At 36.8% G+C, this 15,456-nt stretch overlaps 1 protein-coding gene across 1 annotated transcript; it reads left to right on the top strand.

Annotated features, from left to right (window-relative positions):
* Window positions 1–611: 611 nt before the first annotated feature.
* On the top strand, window positions 612–15,266 carry LOC109049719 (centrosome and spindle pole-associated protein 1-like). Its single transcript, XM_042718756.1, has 28 exons — window positions 612–1,150; window positions 1,712–1,810; window positions 1,896–1,953; window positions 2,050–2,144; window positions 2,233–2,292; window positions 2,707–2,858; window positions 3,026–3,085; window positions 3,218–3,306; window positions 3,703–3,799; window positions 6,058–6,103; window positions 6,180–6,304; window positions 6,396–6,490; window positions 6,787–6,871; window positions 7,328–7,433; window positions 7,621–7,768; window positions 7,871–7,942; window positions 8,039–8,151; window positions 10,438–10,587; window positions 10,837–10,980; window positions 11,101–11,169; window positions 11,466–11,526; window positions 11,886–12,012; window positions 12,329–12,441; window positions 12,651–12,685; window positions 12,823–12,883; window positions 13,231–13,325; window positions 14,857–14,971; window positions 15,043–15,266. The coding sequence occupies exons 2-28, from the start codon at window positions 1,712–1,714 to the stop codon at window positions 15,204–15,206; spliced, it is 2,634 nt and encodes an 877-aa protein (XP_042574690.1). The 5' UTR covers window positions 612–1,150; the 3' UTR covers window positions 15,207–15,266.
* Window positions 15,267–15,456: the final 190 nt, after the last annotated feature.

Raw genomic sequence — 15,456 nt, 5'->3', positions numbered from 1 at the left:
TGAGATAATTATCTTTTTTTTACCAAAACTGATCGTTTTATTTACAAAAAGTGAATAGGCTGTTGTAAATGTAACCCTTTAAATGTGCGTCATTTTCAAGCTGTATTTTTGAGGAATTATGCAAGAAGTCCAAAATAAAAAGTACACAAAATAGTAAAACTAGTTTTGAAATGAAGTTGGCCATATCTGAAAATATTCTTAATTGCATTTCCCATTACAAAATGAAATTGAGTATTTTCCAACAAATCATTAATTTTGTTGAATTATGTTCATAAAGAGTATAATACACAAAATGCTAGATGTAAAATTAATCTTTGTTGATTTGTTTCCCCCCAAATTTAAAAAAAAATCTCCATTACAGAACGCCATAATACATAAATGTAACGTAGAGGAAATGTTCAGAAAAAAAACAGAACACTCTCCCATGATGCATTTTAAACATTGAACAAACAATTGAGAAAATAAATCATGAGTTTATTTTCCAAAGAAAAACACATGATATTTTTTTTTTACACAACAATACCTAATTTTGTGAAATGAACAAAGCGAAATTTAATTGATTTACTTTTTATTTATTTTTAAAACCTCCGTTTTAAACATAGACAGTAAAAGAAAAGGTTTTAAGCCCATGGCCCCATTCCGGGTTGGCCTAGAAAACGTCACGACCGAGCAGCCGTTTCCGCTTCTGCCCATCCACGCGTTATATAAATCAGCAGCTGCGAGAGGAAAAGAGGAATAGCGGAAGAGAGGAAGTGAAAGACAGGAAGACTGGAAGAGAGCAATAATAGCGGAGCTCTGTTCACTTTGACCGGACAAGAGATGAGATTATGAACCGATTAACACATTGGATAAATATACAGTTCATTTAAAACAGTGATTATTTCCAATTTATGGACAGATCCAGATATCAGATTTATTACCTTTACCCACCAGGACAGTAGGCTACATTTTCTATTGAGATTACTAGTTCGGAATAGAGTTTGTATCAGATAACGCCTTAGATTTAATAAATAAACAACGCACTTCAGTAACTTTATTAGCATGCCTAATATCGATGTGATCTGATGAAATGATTGTTTTGTGGAGTGGAAGTGCAGATGTGTTCAGAGAAGATTAAACTGAGTTTCAGCACCAGAAGGAATTCAGAGAGGTGTGTAACGTGTGACGTGTTGTAGCTATAAATAAAGATACATAATAGATATTGTGGTAACACTACAGTTTCCATTTGTTAACTACATTAACTACTTCTAAAGCCATATTAAAAGTAGTTGTATTAATCAGTATTATTAAATATCAAAGAGGAACAAATACAGTAAAAACTGTTGTAACTTTATTTTAATGTGACCTTGTTACACGTTGCATGGACTTGTAATTGTAATAACAATAAATTATGCATAATTACACATGCAAGTAAAACTAAGCCAAACCATAATCCTAACCCTAACCATACAGTAAGTACACGTGGTTAATTAAAATTACTCAGAACTTAAATGTATAATTACACTGTAACAAGGACACCTTAAAATAAAAAAAAAAGTGTAACCAAAACTTTTTTAGTTAACTATAGTACATGCATTAACACATTAAATAATGGGACCTTACTGTAAAGTGTTCCTGGTATAATGTAAAATAATATGTATCTACAGGTGGCGCTGTAGAACTGTAGTTTATGTTTGATCTGCTTTGCATTAATATTTTGCACGTGCTCAAGATGGATGAGGTGTTGGAGAAGTTTCTGGAAGATCAGAAATCGAAGATAGCAGAGGAGAAGGCATGTCTGGAACAGGAGCCCCCTTACATGGAGATGAGGGTGAGAGAGAGAGTTAATGATGGGGATAAAGAGAATGTGTGTGACTGGTCTTCATCTATAATGTTGTTAAATATTAATGTATTAGAGGCGGACAGGCCACGTTTTCCAGAAAGAGAACAACCCTCCACACGCAAGTCAGCAAGGTACAGCTTTGTTTGCAATTTAATATGGTTGTAAATTAATTTGGGTTATATGTATACCTGGTTTTCAAGGTGTGTATGTGAAATTTCATTATGTAGATGGAGTAAGCTTGCCACTCGGAGAGGAATATGAGAGAAAGAAACACAAACTGCAAGAGGAACTCAGGAATGATTACAGGAAATACAAGGCAGAGGTGAGACACAATGGCAAAACCAGTACGAACACAATAGAAACCTACAGATTCAGAATCTTATTTCTCACCATCTTTGTGACTCTTGCAGAAAGATCACTGGGAAGCTGGTGACATTCACACAGTTCAAGAGAGAAGACGAATACCCAGGGTACACTATTGGGTCAAAAGCATGATCGTTTCGGTTTCCCTCCTTCTGTACTGTACCTCACAGTTTTGTGAGGTTGAGGTTTCCCTTCTGTGTCTGTCACTTTCTTATCTGTTATATTTGCTGTCATGTCGAACAGCTGAGTATTCTGATACAATATGATTATATGTATCGTGCAATGTTTTTTACACTTACTAAACATTACTATTGTATTATATACTACATGGCAAAATGGCGTTTTTGACGCTGCCCAACTCCCCTCCATCTCTTCCAACTTCTTCTGAACTACTTCATTAGAAAAGCCACATCACCTGCTAGAGTATCATACATGACCATGATATTACTGTCTGATAGTATTACTGTACCATGCAAAAGTACTGTTTTATAAGGACAAATCTCTCTCGCTCACTTTTTCAGACGGTCCGTGTGAGGGATGTGGCCACCCTTACAGATGTGTGTGGGCTGGGATGGGGTGTGTGTAGCTCTGAGGAAGACTGCAGTGATGAAGAACTCATGCTTTTGCAAGGGAGGCGACATCAGAGAGAGAGAGACACCAGGACAGCAAACAGGTGAGGACAGAGACAGAGGGAAAGATGTTTACAGTTGGTGACCCTTGAGTTCATTTTATTCTTTATGGGCTGATTCTGATTTTTTTATTCACCTATATATTTATTTATATAATTTATGCATATATATTAATAGTGTCATCTTTATTTCTTTCTCTCTCTTTCTCATAAGAGGGAGAATTGTTCACAGAGACAGGACATCAAACAAGCAAACTACAGCACAGAAACAGGTATAAGATGCATACACTGATTAGATTTACAGAATTGGAAAACTGGCAGTATAATTAGTTTTTTAAATGGCAGGATAGATTTCACCCACATTCATCTCTTCTCCTTCACTGTTGTTCACTTCACTGCTGTAGAATGTCGACAACGGCTGCGACCCAAGCCAATGAAAGATCTGTATCTGAGGCCAGTCGGGACACAGTTTGCACCACAGGACTTTTAATAGGTATGAGTTTAGTATCACGATTCTGATTGGTTAGAGGTCCTTTTTACTACTCTGATTAGCTTAATAACTGGAGAAGTGATGTTTCATTGCTTTGCTCGATGGAGAATAATTCTGATTTGATTTTAAAGCAATATATCACCCAGCAATGAAAATTCTGTCATCATTTATTCACTATCGCAAGACTGTGGAACAATGTTTTTCCATACTTTGGAAGTCAGTGGGCACGAAAATAGTTTCCAAAAAAGTAGGTTCCCAATGTTCTCCTAATCTTTCTTTTTTGTTCTGCGGAAGAAAGAAAGTCATACAGTTTGGGAAATGTAAATGATGACAAGGATATTCATCCATTTAAGTGATTTTAAGGCTCAGGCTTCTGACATGGCTGATTTTGTTTGACAGGTGCAGTGGGTCTGGAGGGCACACTGCAGAGGAAAAAGGAGCGTTATAGACGTGAACTACAGGAACAAATCGCAGAGAAACAGAGTCACAGGAGGAGGTGTGTGTTAGGGCTGTCAAAATGGCGGAAAAACTAAATTCAAATTTTGTACTAAAATATTATTAATATTCAAATACTCAAAAAAGCACAATTTCTGTTAGGGGGTAAAAAGCTTTTGGATCTCTCCTGAGGCTTCAAGAGGGTGCATCGATCAAAATATTACTAATGCACGTTTCTTCAAAGCAATAAAATAACACAAGTGCATAGTGTTAAAAATAATGTTTATAAACCATATATAATTAATTACGCTGATGCAGAAAAACCGCCATAAAGTCTCGAGACATGTTTTTTAAAAGTTTAACTTAAATTTTACATGGCTTTCTAAACATGCGGCTGTCTTGTGTGAGTGCAACAGTGATAGATGTCCCTCTAGAAAATGCGAAAAATATATGTTCTGTGTGAATGGCTTGGTTTCAGTTTTGACGAAAACAACAACATCTCCGCATTGATGTTCTCTTTTTCTGCAATATTTTGAATGAGCAGCACCGCATCCAGTGGGTTCAACTGGATAGGTTAAAAAAAGCATTAAAGTGCAATGATACCTGTGTGCCTCTGATAAGGTTGCCTGATGCACACCTAAAATTCAAATGGAAAAATGTGTATTTTTATTTAAAGGTGCTGTATGTAGGATTGACACTGAGTGGTTGAATTAGGTATTGCAGTCAAAATTCAAAATATTGGAGAGGGTTTTTTCACCCGGCCCCTCCTCCTCAGACTTGACACACAGGTTGCCAGATTGAGGACACAAACAGGAACGAGTGCACTTGACCATGAATTAAATGAAATACGCTCTGTTTTCCGCCAACTGGCAACCCGGGGTGCCAAAATACAATTGGGTAAACTGGCAGTGGGTGGGCTTCACAAACCAAAACAAATACCGAACGCACATTTTCAAATAAGGCGACGGGCCGTTGACGACGGGCCGTTGAATTATTAGAATAATAATGCACACCTGAGGTGTTAATGCGGCCACGACGCTTATATACATATACATCAATGTGCTTATACTACGGTTACCACACCTCAAGACATCGATCAGATTATATATTTAAAGGGATTTGTCCGGTTTTTGTACTTAAAATTGCTATTGTAAATATGATTATTTCTTTCGCATCTCATCCAATGCCTCTTTTGCTGGTTCCAAAACGTAATTTTAAAGCTTGTAATGGAGGCTTGAGCCGTTGATTGCATTCTAATGCAGTTATTAATGAAGTTATTAGAAAGAGAGCGAGAGAGAGAGAGAGACACAGAGAAAGGGAAAGAAAAAGAGAGAGAGCGCTTCTGTGAATTAGTCTACCTCTGTGCGTCCCTCAACAGTGTTCTGAAATAGCGCTGTTATAACCTCGCTAGAGAAATGTCATGTGTATTTACTTTCGGAAAATCGTCTGTCATGTTGTTGTTTTTGTTAGTCCTGTAAATTCCATTATTACAGTTTTACTATACGAAGTGATATGGAACTGTAATACGGTCAAGAGAGCTGCCTGGAACTACGTTCGCCGTGTATTTCCCAGAAATAATTGCACACCTCAGAACGTTGGTCAGCCAATCAGATTTGAGCATTCAACGGCCCAGTAGTATAAAGGAGAATAACTGACTGTAACATTGATTTTCAGATAAACAAGTATAACTTAGCATGTTTCTTAAATATCTGCAAACATATTATGGTATTTTTATGCTTTAGTGCAGTCAAAATCTTACATACAGCACCTTTAAAATTCGACGAATATTCGAAATTCTATTTTTTTTCTGGACAGCCCTAGTGTGTGTTCATGTGTAATAGTCTGACTGGTGTATTTAGTTTAAATCTTTATATTTGTCAAAGGATTTATTACGATTAATCGCATACAAAAGTAAAAGTTTTTGTTTACATAATGTGTGTGTGTGTACTGTGTATATTTATTAAGTATAAATAAATACAAACACATGCATGTGTATATATAATATAAAATATAAGAATATAAATATGTACATGTAAATATTTTCAAAATATATAATGTATATGTGTGTATTTACATACTATACACAGTACACATACAAATATGTAAACAAAAACCTTTATTTTGGATGTGATTAATTGCAATTAATCGTTTGTTACCTCATAAGAAACATAAAAAAATAAAAAATTGATAATTCGCCCAAAAATAAAAACTCTCATGACGCTCCAAACCCAATTTTCTTTCTTCTGTGGAACACAAAAGATATGTTGGGCAGAACATTCATGCCCCTCTCTTGAACCCCTGTAATTCAACTTTCTTTAGGGAGAAGGAACTGGACCTGAGAGTTTCAACAGATGCTGAGAAAAAGGTAACAATGTGTGTGTTTGTGGGTGCACATATTTGTTGACATTCTTGTGCTGATTTTCTGACCTTTATCTTTAAAGCAGCTCTTTGTGAGTGAGGCGTCTGCGTACAGAAAGCAACCAAGGGATGACATCATCCGACTGGACACTGCCGAGCCTCCTGATGGTGTTCTCCAATACAGGGCAGACCCTCTGTCTCCATGCAGGTATATATGGATATACATAAGTGCAACACAAAACACATATTTGCACATGCTGTTCTTCAAGCTCACAAACATGTTTTTGTTTTTTCTGTAGGATGCCTTTTGTCCCTACTCAACTCCCATTCCTTACAGAGGCCTATAAGACTCCAAATAATGATGCTGAGAGTTTGCTGAGTCCCAGTAGAGCCTGTAAGACACACATATGACACAGTAGATTACGTTAAATATGAGTTTACTTGCGGTTTTGTGTAGTGAAATATTGGGTGCAGAGAGTAGGTGCATCAATGTTTATGAATCACATTTGTTTACTTTTGTGCTGTAAATAATTTTGGCACTGTGTTGGGTATTCTGGATCCTGATTCAAAACTAGGTGAATCTACTTAGCATGAAAACCAATTTTTAAATACATTTATCATAAGATTCCTACTGGTGCTACATCATTACTCTCTCTCTCTCTCTCTCTCTCTGTGTGTGTGTTTCCACAGATTGCCCTATAACGGGAGTTTCTTTTTCAACATCATCAGGAGAGCCACACCCACTCAGTCCACACAGCAGAAGCACTCACAGACAGTAAGAGTGCAACCGACACAAACACTCAGAAATATGCAATTTTCCAGACACATTTCTGATCATAAGTTGTGGGTATTTTCGAAACAGGCAGTAACATCAGAAGTTACTGCCTAGTAGCAGTTGTTGGATCTTGTTAACTTTGTAGCTCTTTGACTGTACCTAATATTGGCAAATACATATATATTTCTTCCCATAAAATGTTGACACATAACTGTGACTGTAAATAATGTATTTTAGTTAGGGGATTGTCATATTTTGAGTATACTTATATTTGAGATAGCATCATTGGAGTTGTTTTGGGCTATTTATGATTCATCATTGGGCTAGTTTTGAATTTATAACCCAAGCTATTTTTTTCTCACTGTCAAAGACACGCTTTTAAACTATATGCCTGTATACAGACAATTAATACACATCTTGTTTTTGGGGTGTATTTGTACTTGTTGTGTGTTTCAGGAGGATTGTGGGTGAGAATGAAGTTGTAGGTTCAGGTCTTTTAGCGTTTCCTGCACATCACGGAAAGATGGACAGCCTCAGCTATAAAGAAGAGCTCAGAAAACAGGTGTGCTATTACATATTCACTGAGGGGTGTGTCCTTATTACATATTAAACAGTATTTCTTAATGACATAGTCGAAAGTGGGTGTGTCTTCATGAACAGTAGGTTTGCATAGCTTTATTCTAACCTCCAACATGAAAAAGAGCATTAGAAATCTCATTAGGCTGTTTGTTTGTGTGCAATGTGAGTAGATAGAGGAGCGGGCCGCACAGAGGAGGGTGGACAGAGAGGAGAAGCGAAGACTGGAAGCTGAACTTGAAGCCGATATGAGAGCATATGAACCCTGGGGAAGAGGTGGAGCTGGTGCACCACTCAGAGACAGCACTGGAAATCTAATCAGTATAATTCATTTATTATGATTTAATCTCCCGTTAGCCTGTTAGTTATGAAACATGTGACTATAGAAATTGTGTGTTTGTGTGTGTGTGTGTGTGTGTGTAGCTGATCTGAAGCAGATGCATCTTTTGAATGTAGCAGCTGCAGCACCACCACCACAAAGACCGGAGAGGCCAGGTAACATGCTAACACACATGTTTTCGTTTACATACAAACATGCATGATGTGTCTTTAGTGATTGTTTACATCCTCAAGCTGAATGTGTGTATTTAGGATTTGTTGAGACACACACTCCACAGTTTGCAAGAGGAAATGTGTTTAATCAGAACCTGTCACCCCAGCAACTACTGGAGCAAGACCAATACAAAGCTTACCTGAGACAGCAGGTACACACATGCACTGCTGATCAAGTTTTGGGTTTGTAGGATAAAAAAAAAAAGAGTTTATATATATATATTATATATATATATATATATATATATATATATATACATACAGGTCCTTCTCAAAAAATTAGCATATTATGAAAAAGTTCATTATTTTCCATAATGTAATGATAGAAATTAAACTTTCATATATTTTAGATTCATTGCACACCAACTGAAATATTTCAGGTATTTTATTGTTTTAATACTGATGATTTTGGCATACAGCTCATGAAAACCCAAAATTCCTATCTCAAAAAAATTAGCATATCATGAAAAGGTTCTCTAAACGAGCTATTAACCTAATCATCTGAATCAACTAATTAACTCTAAACACCTGCAAAAGATTCCTGAGGCTTTTAAAAACTCCCAGCCTGGTTCATTACTCAAAACCGCAATCATGGGTAAGAGGTTAACCCAGAAGGATCATTGACACCCTCAAGCGAGAGGGTAAGACACACAAAGAAATTTCTGAACGAATAGGCTGTTCCCAGAGTGCTGTATCAAGGCACCTCAGTGGGAAGTCTGTGGGAAGGAAAAAGTGTGGCAAAAAACTCTCGCTGCACAACGAGACGCGGTGACCGGACCCTGAGGAAGATTGTGAAGAAGGACCAATTCCAGACCTTGGGGGACCTGCGGAAGCAGTGGACTGAGTCTGGAGTAGAAACATCCAGAGTCACCGTGCACAGGCGTGTGCTTTTGAACCAGAAACAGCGGCAGAAGCCCCTGACCTGGGCTACAGAGAAGCAGCACTGGACTGTTGCTCAGTGGTCCGAAGTACTTTTTTCGGATGAAAGCAAATTTTGCATGTCATTCGGAAATCAAGGTGCCAGAGTCTGGAGGAAGACTGGGGAGAAGGAAATGCCCAAATGCCTGAAGTCCAGTGTCAAGTACCCACAGTCAGTGATGGTTTGGGGTGCCATGTCAGCTGCTGGTGTTGGTCCACTGTGTTTTATCAAGGGCAGGGTCAATGCAGCTAGCTATCAGGAGATTTTGGAGCACTTAATGCTTCCATCTGCTGAAAAGCTTTATGGAGATGAAGATTTCGTTTTTCAGCACGACCTGGCACCTGCTCACAGTGCCAAAACCACTGGTAAATGGTTTACTGACCATGGTATTACTGTGCTCAATTGGCCTGCCAACTCTCCTGACCTGAACCCCATAGAGAATCTGTGGGATATTGTGAAGAGAAAGTTGAGAGACGCAAGACCCAACACTCTGGATGACCTTAATGCCGCTATCGAAGCATCCTGGGCCTCCATAACACCTCAGCAGTGCCACAGGCTGATTGCCTCCATGCCACGCCGCATTGAAGCAGTCATTTCTGCAAAAGGATTCCCGACCAAGTATTGAGTGCATAACTGAACATAATTATTTGAAGGTTGACTTTTTTTGTATTAAAAACACTTTTCTTTTATTGGTCGGATGAAATATGCTAATTTTTTTGAGATAGGAATTTTGGGTTTTCATGAGCTGTATGCCAAAATCATCAGTATTAAAACAAATAAAAGACCTGAAATATTTCAGTAGGTGTGCAATGAATCTAAAATATATGAAAGTTTAATTTTTATCATTACATTATGGAAAATAATGAACTTTTTCACAATATGCTAATTTTTTGAGAAGGACCTGTATATATATAAAACTGATTTCAAAATTGATTACAGAAATAACTTTTTCTTGAGCACCAAATCAGTATATAAGAATGATTTCTGAAAATCATGTGACACTGAAGACTGGAGTAATGATGCTGAAAATTTAGCTTTGCCATCACATGAATAAATAGCATTTTAAAAAACAAGTAGAAGTAGAAAACAGTTGTTTTAAATTGTAATATTTCACAACATTAATGTTTTACTGCATTTTGACCAAATACTGTAAATGCAGCCTTGGTGAGCTTAAGTGACTTCTTTTAAAAATATATTAAAAAATATTACCAACACAACACCAGACTTATGAACGGTAGTGTAAGCAGTAGTCAACATTTGAAGTGGATCAAAACCTTTAATCAAAGTTATCCTAAAACCTAAAATCAAAATGTGTTCTTGTCTTAGGACAACTTTGATTAACTTTTTTGATCCACTTCAAATGCTGACCACTGAATACACAGACTTTTCACATTCATACATATATTTATAAATTATAAATATTGTATCACAGATTTTAGTGTGATTCAGTTTTAACATTTTTGGATTCCACTGTACCTGTATATAAACTGATTTTTCATGTGTGTGTCTGTGACATTAGATAGAAGAAAAGCAAAGGATGCAGGCAGAGGAGAGAGAGCGGATGAGGGCAGAAGAGGAGAGGGAGGACAGACGACTGGCAGAACAGAGAGAGAAAATCAGGAGAGAGTATGAAGAGGAGCAGGAGAGCAGAAAACGCAGAGTGCTGGAGGTCAGACAGACACACATGCACTCCTGCCCGTCTTATTTCAGAGATGCACAATGTAATAATGTGATAATTGTTCACTTCAAATCACATTTTCCATCCAAATAAAGGTAATTTAAGTGATTAAGGAAATGCCATTAAATGCATGTTGTCGAGTTGAATTTTTTACAGTGCATTATTGTGAGCTCTTCTGATGACCTCAGACCATCTCAGTGACCAGCTCTGCTAACTTTAAGTAGCCTTATCTTTTTGCAGCAAAAACTGAAGAATGAAGAACTTGCTCGTCTTGTGGAAGAGAGACGGAGGGATGCAGAGAAAAAGAAAAAAGAAGAAGAAGAGAAAGAGAAAGCAGCTGTAAGAAAACAGGAAGCGCAAGAGAGACAAATACGACTGCAACAGGTGTCTGAAAGTGAAATTTACTGGAATGAGCTATGTAACACTGCATATATTTAAGCTAAATTTGCTGAAAATATCTCTAGATGTAGTGAGTGTGTGACAGTATTGTCATCATTTTTTTAAGTTCAGCGTGCACCATCCCCTCCTATCCCTACCCTACAAAATAAACACCGCAACCCTTCAAATGCTACGGTAACAAAAACTGCCTTTATTGGAACAGACATACATTACAAATGCTCATGTTCACTTCATGTGTATAAAATTGTGTATAACACATAACAGTGACTATAAAATACATATTTTAGGTTATGGGTGTGGCATATTTTGAGTTTTGCTATTTGTAATAGTGTTAGTGGGCTAGTTCTGTTATGCAGATCTAGCAACTATGATTATCTTCTCAAGAGCTTGTAACCAAACCCTCAGTCTAATTATCAAAACTCAAACAACCATGTTCACTTCTCACTCACTAATGGCTACATATTTTCCAGGATTTCTCTGCACTTCGGGCTCCTCAGTCTCCAGAAAACAGAAACAACCAGAGAACAGAGAGTAAACACTCATACATATACACATTCTGTATCATGAAGGAGATGTCCTATTGGCTTTTTGTGTTTATATATTATCTAACAATATTTGCTACATCCTAATCCTAAACCTTTACAGAAATGATTTGCAATTTGCAGATTTGAATTAAAAATTATTAAGCCATTATTAATTATCAAAGATCCCCTAAATTTGGGTGATTTCAGGTTTAACTAACATTGTAAATATTTTGTCCCTAAAGCATTTTTTCTGTAGTTCTGGTCAGTAGATAAGTTTTGGTTTTTGGTTAAGTATATTTGACTTAAACTAGCTAATACCACATCCTCACATATTTTTGGAGGGTTTACTGTATTTGTTGTTTTCAGAGGACAGAAGTGAGGTTGTTAATGAGCTGTGTGCATTAAGAAGACGTCTGCGCAGTGAACAGCGGCGTCTGGAGGAGCAGCTTTTGCAGACGGAGTGGGAGCATTTTCCCTCCCCTTTCACTGACAGGTACTGTACAGTTATTTTGATGATGTTTAAATGTAATGTTTAAGTCCAACAGTAAAGGGATGTTTTAATAATTAGTCAACATGTACATGAATACAGCAGGTCAAAACAGTTGTACTGAGCTAAACTGTTTTTTATAGACTTCACATCACTTGAAACTCTTTCCAGTTAATGAGGATCAGTAATCGTCTGTGATCTCTTAAACTCACAGTATTGTGAATAATCATAACTAATGCAGTTGCAGGCACTCCAGCATGCCTAACAATGTCTTTAACTTTGACTCTTTTTACAATATAGCGCTTTATGTGTGTGTTTGCAGGCACAGGACGGAAGTGTTTGACATGGCTCGTTTGCGTATGCCTGTGCGAGGCCCCTCCACCCGTGGCACTGAGCCAATCAGCTCAAAGGGAGCCGATGACATCATGTACAGGGGTAAGAACTGGCTAGCTAATACCAATATAAATCTGAGCCATGAGGATTATAATAACTGAAATAAATATTAGTTTACAAGTGTAAACATAATCATACTAAAGTCATTTGTTGTCAGCAAAAATAAATATGACTGTGAAATGAGCTTAATTAATGTTTGGTCTTATGTGAATCCATCTTTTGTGTAGAACTGACACCTTTTTTTTTTTCAGATGCCTTTATGCCTCTTGCTAGAACAAGGCAGTCTGTAAGTTTTCCTATGAATGTAAGACGTGCTTGTTATTTCCTGTGCTTGTTATTTCCGTTGTGTTCTGCAGTACTAGAAGCAGCTCCATCAGTACTGAATGATGTTTAACATGACAGTTCTGTTTTTCTTTCACACAGAGGAACAGAGATGTTGAGGGGGGAAGAGGATCTGTGCTTCTGTCAGAAAGTGAATTTATTGGTGGGATCACAAACTTCAAACTTCTTTAACTGTTTAATGAGTGTAACCAAAAAAAATAAAAAATACTGTATTATATACAGTGGCCACAAAATTAGTTTGGACACTTAAAGGGAAACTTAAAAATGTATAAATGTCTTTCCATTTTGTAAGAAAACATCAAACCAAGTGAGATTTATTTTAAAGAAAAATATGAACACACTTTATCAACAACATTTCACAAGATGATGTTTATTTTCATAGTGTTATACAATTTCAATTTCACTTTCTCATATATCAGTTTATTTGTTTGAATACACACTGCTGATTGCTAGCTGCTGGTGTACAGTTGTCGTATTATTTGTCATTAGATCAGAATGGAATTGCTTTCCCAGTTCCTCCAGATGTTGAGAGGAAATCTGCTAAACTGTCTGCACGAGAGCGACGCAGACTAGCAAACCTGCAGGTAATTCACACTGAAACATCTAAACATATGTCTCTATAGTGACATACAGACTCAAAAAAAAAGATAGGATTGCATGCTATTGCATTTTATTTTCAGTTTTTTCTTCATGCATCATGTATTTCTTCATTTATTCGATTTTAGATATTTTAGACAGACGTGTAGTTATCCGATTAAAATTTTTTTTTTTTGCACAGTTCATGATATGCAATATTTCAACCCTTTAAAACAAACAAAAAAGGCATTTTTTGGTCATTTATATATTATAAAAATAAAAAAGTTAAATGATCAAATAATGTTCTGCTCACAATATATTTGCATAGTTTTGTTGTTTTTAAAATATTGCTTTTGAATATATTTTAGTAGACAGTGAAGGAAAGGCAGCCAACAAGTGGCCACCACATGAGAACAATTTAGTTATGGTTTAATACTGGTAGCATCCCAGGATGCACCTCATGAAGTCAGATGAGAGGATGTCCAGAGCGGTAATCACCATAGGCTTACTACCTTGAAGTAACTAACATATAGTTATATAGCTTTTTTCCCTGAGATACATATGCATAATTTATATATGATGACTATGAAGGTAAAATGACCTCAAAAAGATTTGCATACATAGGGTAATATTTGTGGAAGTGTACATAAGACTGTACACGTAAATTAAATTTGCATGCGCAAGAGAAGCTTTGTAAAGGTGTAAATTGCTTTTCAAGCGTAAGAAAAAATGATTTGCAGCATTTTACTCTTACTTGTAAGTGTAATTCATGTATTGTGAAACTGCAGCTTCATGCTAAAGCAAAATAAATATGATCTGCATGCTTCTGACTTCCATTTTTCCACGCTTTCACTTTTGGCACGTTTTTTTCACCAAAAGATGGTCAAAAGCACTGCAAGCCTGTGAACAGTGATTTGCAAGCAAAAACAACAGTTTAAAGAACTGCAAAACAGATTGACTGCATAGAACAAATCTGTGTGTAAAAAAAACAAACTGTTGCAAATGTCTAAATGACCTGTTGTGAATGTTGTGCAAAGTTCCTGAAATAATCTGATATGTACAGCTCCGTCTTTCTTTTCTCTGCGCTTACAATTTTGGCACGATTCTCTCACTCACTGAGTTTTGCAAGCGTTAAGGGAGGGTGTGTCCACCACCTTCTTGTAGCCAATTAAATGAGGCTCTCGCTGACTCTCCATTTACTCTTATCTGATTGGTACAATAAACACATCATACGCCAAGACATTAATCTTCATTTAGTTGAGGATCATTCTTGCTGCCGGAATGGTACTTTTAACATACACATAAAAGTAACAGTAAAATGCTGCAAATAATTTTTTTCTTACGCTTGAAACGCGATTTACACCTTTACAAAGCTTCTCTTGCGCATGCAAATTTAATTTATGCCTACAGTCTTATGTACACTTCCACAAATATTACCCTGTGTATGCAAATATTTTTGACGTCATTTTACCTTCATAGATGACTTTACTTTAATCATCATAAAGCATGAAATAATAAACCGTGTATATGTGGGTTTAGGCTGCAGAGAGGAAGCCAGTGCAGCTGCAGTCCTTCCATATGAGGAAGCTCAGAGACACAAACACTCCCAGGATGAAGGGACTACAAGCCTTCAGCCGTCACAACACCACAGCAGGTATGTGTGTTTGTCTCTGTGTATGTTTTATGATTCTAGAGATGCACAACTTGTTTCAATTATGTGTTTAGGAGGCTGCTCGGATGATGACGATGAAGCAAATCGTGGTGATGAGCATTTTACCCTGCAGTCTCCTGGAAGGCCCAGCTCTTTTGATACAGCCACTACGGAGCCCTGGATTCGAGCGGAGTCATCAGACACACTCAGGAGGCTGATGTCTGCCTCTGAACTTTAAGACGGGTCATTACATACATGACCGCACTGAGTGTATGAGCTTATGCAATGCAGTATATATATATATATATATATATATATATATATATATATATATATATATATATATATAATATACAGGACATTTTATGTAGTCTTTTATGTAGTCATTTAATCAGATCTCTTAAATAAAAGGCTGATCAGCAGAATCTCTATGAGATCAACCGGTTTAACTGCATCACAAAATCTCTTCTGTAAACTGATTCGTGGAT

Source organism: Cyprinus carpio, chromosome B2 (genome assembly GCF_018340385.1).
Source record: "Cyprinus carpio isolate SPL01 chromosome B2, ASM1834038v1, whole genome shotgun sequence".
NCBI classification, from domain to species: domain Eukaryota; kingdom Metazoa; phylum Chordata; class Actinopteri; order Cypriniformes; family Cyprinidae; genus Cyprinus; species Cyprinus carpio.
Note: the sequence above shows the minus strand (reverse complement) of the source record. Positions and strands in the feature narration are given on the sequence as shown.

Coding starts and splice junctions, on each gene's coding strand:
- LOC109049719 (XM_042718756.1), top strand. CDS start 1,712: ATGGATGAGGTGTTGGAGAAGTTTCTGGAAGATCAGAAATCGAAGATA. Junction 6,491..6,786: donor GCTGAGTCCCAGTAGAGCCT/GTAAGACACACA, acceptor GTGTTTCCACAG/ATTGCCCTATAACGGGAGTT. Junction 11,527..11,885: donor AAACAACCAGAGAACAGAGA/GTAAACACTCAT, acceptor TGTTGTTTTCAG/AGGACAGAAGTGAGGTTGTT.